The sequence below is a fragment of the Papaver somniferum genome, chromosome 5 (genome assembly GCF_003573695.1).
Source record: "Papaver somniferum cultivar HN1 chromosome 5, ASM357369v1, whole genome shotgun sequence".
Lineage (NCBI taxonomy): Eukaryota > Viridiplantae > Streptophyta > Magnoliopsida > Ranunculales > Papaveraceae > Papaver > Papaver somniferum.
This window is the reverse complement of record NC_039362.1, coordinates 66,213,185-66,221,666: the sequence shown is the minus strand read 5'-3', so window position 1 is coordinate 66,221,666 and position 8,482 is coordinate 66,213,185. Positions and strand designations below refer to the sequence as shown.

Here is an 8,482-nt window from a genome sequence, read left to right as displayed (position 1 = left end):
ATACCTACGAGTTTTTGTTCCGTCTTTTGATAAATCAAGGTGAACAGGAACCAATTGATACACGTTATATTCTTGAAGAAAAGCCTAGTAATATCAACCACCTCACAATAATCTTAACCGTATGGTAGCGAAACAAGATATTGTGGAATCACAAACGATGAGACGAAGATGTTTGTGACTACTTTTGATCTTACCTATCGGAGATTAAATCTCGAGCAAATCTTAGAGAAGATAGTACCCAATACGATAGAACAAAGTAAGACCAGAACGCGCAAGTACAAAGAAAATAGTTGGGTCTGGCTTCAGAATCCCAATGAAGTCTTTAAGTCGTTAACCTATAATGGTTTTAGGAAAAACTTAGGTTAAAGGAGAATCGACTCTAGTCGCAACTAGTATCACACAAGAGGTGTGGGGATTAGGTTTCCCAGTTGCTAGAGTTCTTCCTTATATAATCTTCAAATCAGGGTTTGCAATCAATGCTACCTTGGTAACAAAGCATTCAATATTCAACATTAGATGAAAACCTGATTAGATTCAAGCTAATATCTTTCAACCGTTAGATCGACCTTAGCTTGTTATACACCAATGAAATGTGACTTCATTTACATATGGGTAACTGTACCTAAACGTGTACACATAGTTGGCTCAACAATAGTTAACCGAAGTGAGCCATATAAACACTTTCATATCAACCTTGTTCATCTTAATCACAACTAGTTCAAATGACTCAAATGAAACTAGTTCTAGAGTTGTTGAATTGTTTATATTCTCATAGAAGTATACAAGACACAATTGAAGAAAAATCGATTTTGATTCACCTGAATAAATTCATGAACATTATAGTCATGGTTTGCAAAAGATTGCATTCCTTATTATATAAATGTATTTGTTCATGAACAAACCGATTTTAGAACTTAACCCATTCAAGTATGCAAACGGTATGCATACCTAAGTAGCCGTACTTGGTCTGGGTTCGCCAGTATGCGAACGGGTACGCATACTATCGCACATGACCAAACTCAGTTGAATTCCAGGACTTGAACTTACGCATACGGGTATGCACTACTAAGTTCTCAGACTTCAACTATCAAACCAGTACGCATACGGGTATGCATACTATGGTTCCCGGACTTGGAATAACTTGCAACAGTTAGCATACAAGTACGCATATTGTGTTATATCTAATCAATGGTCAATCATTTTAAACTCCATGTTAATCATTGAAACATTCTTGGAAGACGGGAATAGCTGTCTCACACAAACTATTAGCTTCAAAGCAATTTTCAAGTGATCAATAGATCAATACGAAACATTCCGAGTCTACATCAGATGACTGTCTCACACAAATCATGTAAGATGTTACCAGGCGATTTTCACATGATCATCTTTTGACTTTCGTCAAGAATAAAGATGAACTTGGCTAAAGCGAAAGCTTACCGACACATATTTCGAGAAATATGTAAGCGAGTTAAACTCAGCTCTAAATATCAAATGTATATAATGTAAAGTATATATAGCTATACGACTTTTGTCTCAATAGGAGATAGAATAGAAATAGACTTCTGAGTGATAGATGAGTTCAAGTCTCCACATACCTTTTGTTGATGAAGTTCCACAAGCTCCCCTTAGTATTTCTTCGTCTACAATCGATGAACGCCGTGAAGTCTAAAGCTCAACTACACATTCTATCTTAATCCGAGACATAGCTGTAAGTAGACTATAAATCAAAACTTATAGTTTTGGCAACTAAACTTGACAAACAAGCTTGAGATAACAACGCTTGCGAGTTCGACCGAGCAGTGCTATAACAAAAAGGAATAGAATAGTTGAAACCCTCAAACACCACTTTTCCTTCCAAAGCTAGATCGATAATTTGCTTTGCATCATCCTGAGTCATACTCATCTCGCTGAACGAGAGTAGAAAAGTCATGATTTCGGGCCAAAATCTTTCTCTAAAACCACATAGGTCTTCTGCAAAGCCTCGATTCCAGACCATATCCCTGAAGCTTTTACCAAAGTTACCACATATGGATGCTCTTTATTCAACGGCCAAAACTTTCCTTGTTGGTGCTTTAGTTTAGGGACCGCTTTATCGAAAAACTACAAAGAATACAAAATTTTGGTTGTTCAAATAAATATCCATAATAAAATGAAAACAACATATATTAAATTTGATTTATTACCTTTGCGGCATAGACCCTAGCAGCCCATGATGACGGGTAACCAAACAAGACGGATCTATCTTTTGGCTCACCCCAAGGTCTCCCGTTCTTCTTAAGAGGTAAAAACTCTATAACATCAATGATTTGTGTTGCCGAGTATTTTGGTGGATACTTCTTCTTCTCAATCACGCCTTTATCCTTATCATTTGCAGCACCAACAACACTTGTTTCGGCCAAGTTTCCTTCTACAATCTCTAAATTTGGTTGTTCAACAACTACATTTGCACTTCCTCCACAAGTAGAAACTCCACATTCATTTCCTCCATCACAGGCAATACCACCTTCACTTCCTCCACCCATGACAACTCCACCTTCATTTCCTCCATCAGAGGCAACACCACCTTCATTTTCTTCACCTTTACTTCCTCCACCCATGAAAACTCCACCTTCATTCCCTCCACCTTCACTTCCTCCACCCATGACAACTCCACCTTCATTTCCTCCATCAGTGCCAACACCACCTTCACTTCCTCCATCAGTGGAAACACCACTTGCATTTCTTGCATTTGCACCCAATGGTTTTGTTTGACGAGGTTGCGGAGTCGGGACATTACAAGGCGTTACTTCTTGTGTTCTTATCTTCCTCCTTTCATTTTCTATGTTCAAAGACAAACAAGACCAAAAAAACAAAACCAAATGAGTAAATACGGTTGGTATATCTAATCATAACCAAGTCGTGACACAAAACAAGGCTAGGAAAAATTGACAGTCCCAGACGTAACCAAATTTACGGATGAGATATTTAATAATCGACCAAGACGTAAAACAAATAATGGCTAGGAAACATAGTTTGGGGCTTGGTTACCAAACTACGGATATGAATAACCTATCCGTCAATACTACCGCATGATTGATTTTCAACACAATAGAAGATACGGCTAGGAATAACCTAGTTATTAAATATACAGATGGGACTTTGAGTTATCGACCAAGCCGTAACATACGAAACGGCTAGGAAAATATATTTACGGTTAGGAACTAAAGTTGCGGATTGGAAAAACCTAGACGTATACGCTATCGCTGAATTAAATTTTGAACACAGAAGAAGTTAGGCTAGGAATAACCTAACCGTAAACAAATTATTGCGGTTAGGGTTCAGCAGTTCTCGTCTGCATCACCTGTATTACGGCTGGGAGTTGTTAGTGATCCCAACCGTAAGCCTTATATACGGCTAGGAAAATAAGAACTCCTAGCAGTAAACTGTTACTGAAACTGTTTTTCAGACCTAATTTTTTCAAAATCAACTCAATAATCATTCAAACGCTTAACTAAAGAGTGGGTTTTTCAATTCATACCTTACTGCAGTCATATCAGGAGTTTTGGCGGCTGGTTCATCTCCTTCAATCACTTGTTGATTTACAGTTTCATCTTTATTTGATGAAGTTGATTTCTCTGGTTCAAGAGGAGGTGGATTTGACGCGATTTCCATGGTTTTTCCTTTCTCTTCATGATTTTATACAATGGATTTAATCGATGATGAAATTTTTTTATCGACGATTAATCGTCCTACAAAAAAAAAGAGAAAAAGAGAATAAGGAGAGGAAGTGAGGAAACGGTTTTGATGTTGATTTCTTTTTTTTTTAGTAACATTAGTTAGTTAATGGAAGGCAAAGAAGAATAAGTTAAATACATGGACGGCGTTTTTGAACTTTTACATAGATTAGATCCCCTCATATCCACGGTTTGGTTTTGATTATCATTTTAAGCCTCCAAAAACTCGGTCCCCCACCCCCACACCCAATAATACGATTCTTAACAAAACCCAAACTTTTTTATGATCACATTTATCGTTTTTACACAATTACGTCCGTTATTAACTTATAAACATGTAATCAAGGTTTGAAAAACGGGTCACATCTCAGGTCTCGGTCACTGGGCATGACCGTTATACCACGCTTTGTCGGGTGTGAACACGTTTCGGACAAAAAACATGTTATTTAGAAAAAAACGCGTATTTTATATGTTATTTTAAAATAACGGGCGTTATAATAGTTAAATAGAAAATAAAAAAGAATTATGATCTGAAATTCCTACCTAACCGTTATGACGTACGTGAAAACAGTTATAACGGGTTTAATAACGCTGTTACGACATTTTTTATATATTGATATTTTATTTTTTTATTTTCAAAAATTTAATTGTAACTTTTTAATTTTTAATTTAAAAAATAAAATATTGCAAAAAATATTTTTAAATTCTTTTTTCTATAAAAACGGTTATAACTGGCATGAAAACGGAAAGGATGGTCTAAAAAACTTGCTTTAAAATGTTATTTAGAAGCAAAAAACGTAATATTCAATTTTAGAAAAACAGTTATAACGTGTGTGAAAACGGAAAAACAGTCCTAAAAAACTGTCGTTATTTCCTATTTATCGGCTTTATATAGACACGAGATTCGTGAATCCTCACGGCCACTGTATATGGATACGACGGTTAATTATAACGGTCGTTTTTTCAGAAAAAATGGGAGTTTTTCAAACCTTGCATGTAATACCTTTTTAACAAAACAAAAATAAAGTTCATTTTTGCCAATACTCTAAATCTAAAAGCATCATTCGCGTGCATAAAATAAATGATTAAGATCTTAGTATAACATCGTTCGCAGCAGTCAACAAAATATTGCTCATCATTTCTCCGTTTGTATCGAGAAAAGAGGAAGAAGAAGCTGGTCGGTCTAACTGCAGGTTTTCTCTGATGTCTTTCAGATTCCTTGATCACAATGCAAGGAATTCCATCACAAAACCCTAATTCTAACTCTACACTGAATCCTCAAAATCAATTTCAAATGCCAACTATTTATCCCCATTATTACCCTCCTCCTCATCAAGACCCACTTACTCAAATCCCTAATCCTAATTATACAATCCCCTCTTCATCATCATCGCAATTACCAGTATATGCATCTTGTATACAACCACCTGGAGTTGAATCATCTAATTTTATAAATACATATCAACTTCCACCTCCTTCACGTTCTTGTTATGAAGCTGCTCAAGCTGCTGCTGCTGCAGCTTATCAACAACAAATCCAGGAGTGGCAAGCAGCTCATCTTCATCACAACCCACATGCTGCTGCTGTTTCCCTGACTACGACTGCGGTAGAAATTTATCTATCTATTTTTATTTTTTGGAAATTTGAGCTCTTTTTTTGCATTAAGTTGTATTTAGCTAAAATGTACTAATTTGGGTGCAAAATAGGTGAATCTAGTTATATGATAGTTTTTAGAATTGAAGATTTTATGTTTAGGGTATGTACTTGATTAGTAAATGGACCGTGTTTTCTCTGGATTTCCTTTACCAGTGATTGTTGTGGTAGTTCTTCCATTTTTGTTCATTATGATGTTTATGGATTGAGCCAGTTTTGGGGTGTGTCCGTTCAAGGAGATGGTTTTCTTCGTTTTCTCCCTTGTACCACTCAATGGCCAATTGTTGCTTATGCAAATTTCGTACAACAATCATTTTTTCTTATTCATTCTCGTGCTTAATTACATATTGAAATTGAAATGTGTCTATTCAGATTTAGTATAAGGTTATTGTCATGGGGAGAAGTGTCCCAAAAATTTCAAAGGCTTCTAGTCTCCCTGCTTTTCCTGTGGTAAGAGCATATAAGTGGTTTCGGAGAATATAGCATGTCCGAAGGGTTGACCTATGAAATAACCAGCTTCACCTTGTCTTGCATAAACTTGGTTGTGTGTTGATAGATATTTAATTTTATCCACATTTCCACCACAAGAATTTCACACCTAAATCTTCTCTTTGGGTGCTTGCTCTCCTTTTTTTTAGCTTGTTTGAACTGCAATAATCGCGTGACTATTAGCTACCTGAATCCTAGAACAGGAGAGATTTTCCATCTAAGTCCAAGCATAGAAATGTGGTAGTTTCTCCATCACTATAATAATCTGGTCAGTCAGAGAATCCCAGAACTCCAACTGCCTTCATTTAGAAAATGATTGAAAAAGAAGTTATTCTAATGAAAGTACTGTTTTTGATAGGGCATGACTATGATAAGGCCACGTTAATCCTTCTGTAGAGAAATGGCGTATGAATGTAGGATCACTATGGTAAACCTGTGCCATTCTCATAAAAATCCTAGTGAAGGTAGAGTTTCACTATAGTAAAACCGTGTTATTCTCATACAAAATGACTGAAGCGTATATGCTGTGGGTGGACGTTCTCAGCCTATGAAACTCTACCCCTGGTTCCTTTCCTTCTGTTATTAATCCTACTCTGCCATTATTTATGACAAGTAATGTGGCGAGTCTGGTGACTGAGAGCAGTTGTTGGATTTTCTCATGTTCTTTATATTATATGCTGTAAAAAAAACATATTATCAACATAGCTTTAGTATTTGTTTTGTTATTCACGATTATTTTTCACTTTAAATGTTGTTCTTGCTCCTGCAACAAGTCCCACATCAATGAACAAGTGGTAAATATATGAACTGTATCTTAATGCCTTAAAGTTTTAGGTAGGACTTGTTTATATATTTCTCAAGATCAAATTCATTACGATATTCCTTGCAGGCTACATCGATGGGTACATCAGTGCCAGCAGTTGCTCCAACTCTTAACACGTCCGCTCAATGGACCTACCCGGCGGTTCAACCTTGTGTGAACAGTACTGCTCTTAACAAGGGGTTAAAGAAAAACAAGAAAACCAAGGTCGTACAATCTGCATACTGTGAAGTCTGCAAGATTGATTGTACCAGCAGGGATACACTTGCAAATCACAGATCAGGAAAGAAACACAAGAAAAACCTGGAGAAAATCAAAGAAGCTAAGCGAATTGCAGTTCAACCTCCTCAGGTTATCGTCCCCCCTCCAATCGTACCTTCACCAACACCTCTTCATGTTATTGTCCCCCCTCCAATCGTTCCTTCACCAGCACCTCCTCCTCCAAATGTGGTTACAGCTCCTGTTGTTGGTCCACAAGGGAAGTCATCAAAAAAGAAGAAAGCAGCATTGTCATCAAAAGAGAGCTTGGACACTAAGAGAAGGAAGCTTTTGGAAGGCGGTACAGCAGTTGAAGCTGTTAGGATTTGCAAGGTATGCGATGTTATATGTAATAGTCAAACTGTTTTCCATTATCATCTTGCTGGGCAGAAACATGCTACCATGGTTAAGAAACTTACAGCAGCAGGAACAATTGTAACTTAAAGTCGGATCAATAATATTTATCTTGTTATGTTTATCTTCTTATGTAGTGGTGTATTTTCTGTCCATAATGTCATTTCAGTGTAAAACTTTCTGGTGATATCATTGAAACAGAAACTGAAGATTCGAACTATGATTTTGGGCATACCAAAATCTTCCAAAGCATATTGAATGAAGATAACAAAGGTTGTGAAATAGCAAAATCAGATAACCCCTTAACCCATTTTTTAATGGCAAATATGCCCTTTACGTATTAGTGTTAATAATCTTGATTAGTGATTAAATATTTTGTTTAGTGATTAAAATAATTTTCAGAATTATAAGAGTTATTTAGATGAAAATTTGAGGAAAAGAAAATCAAAGTTTTGGTTTGGTTAAGAAGGAGAGAAAGAGAAGGAGAAAGTGAGAAAATTCTAATTCTTGATTCAATGGAGGATGAGGAGAGTCATCATTCATCTAAAAAACCTAGGAAAATACATATCAATTACAACAATGATCCAGAAATTGCTGATTTCTTAGATTATGAGAATGATTTTACACAAACTCAAACACAAGCTCAAACTCAAACACAAACTCAAGATGATGATTTTTATGAGCCAAATCCAGATGATGAAGACATTGATGACGAACCCAATGCTTCTAATACACAGGTACACTTATATCCTATACTTAATCTCACTTCTATAGCTCTCAATTATCAAAAGTTAGGTTTTTTGAATCATGATTCGGCGAAACAGGTTGAGGTTCGGCTCACATCTATGAGCCGAATCTACCAATTGATGAACGGTTCGGCTTACTGAATCTGTTTACTGCATGCGCCGAACCTATAATTTCCAATTCCAACCCTTTTGCTAGACACTAGTTCAGCTTATATGAAAGTTTCATAGTAAGCCGAACAACATCCTGAATAGCCCGGAATAGAATCATTACTAATTCGGCTTATATATCCAAAATTGTATGTGCCGAACATAATTTTTTAATTTCTGGGTTGAAATATTGTTACTGGTTCGACACATATGGAGAATATCGTATCAGCCGAAACCTCTTATGTTCAAGGTTCGACATATAATATGATTATCGTCTGAGCCGAACATGAATTTGTTAATTT

General features: G+C 36.3%; 1 protein-coding gene across 1 annotated transcript; it reads left to right on the top strand.

Moving 5' to 3' along the window:
* The first annotated feature begins 4,762 nt into the window (after positions 1 to 4,762).
* Positions 4,763 to 7,411, top strand: LOC113281778 (zinc finger protein 385A-like). The gene is made up of 2 exons (XM_026530621.1): positions 4,763 to 5,319; positions 6,745 to 7,411. Exons 1-2 carry the CDS (start codon positions 4,942 to 4,944, stop codon positions 7,375 to 7,377), a joined length of 1,011 nt encoding a protein of 336 aa, XP_026386406.1. The 5' UTR covers positions 4,763 to 4,941; the 3' UTR covers positions 7,378 to 7,411.
* The last annotated feature ends 1,071 nt before the right edge of the window (positions 7,412 to 8,482 follow it).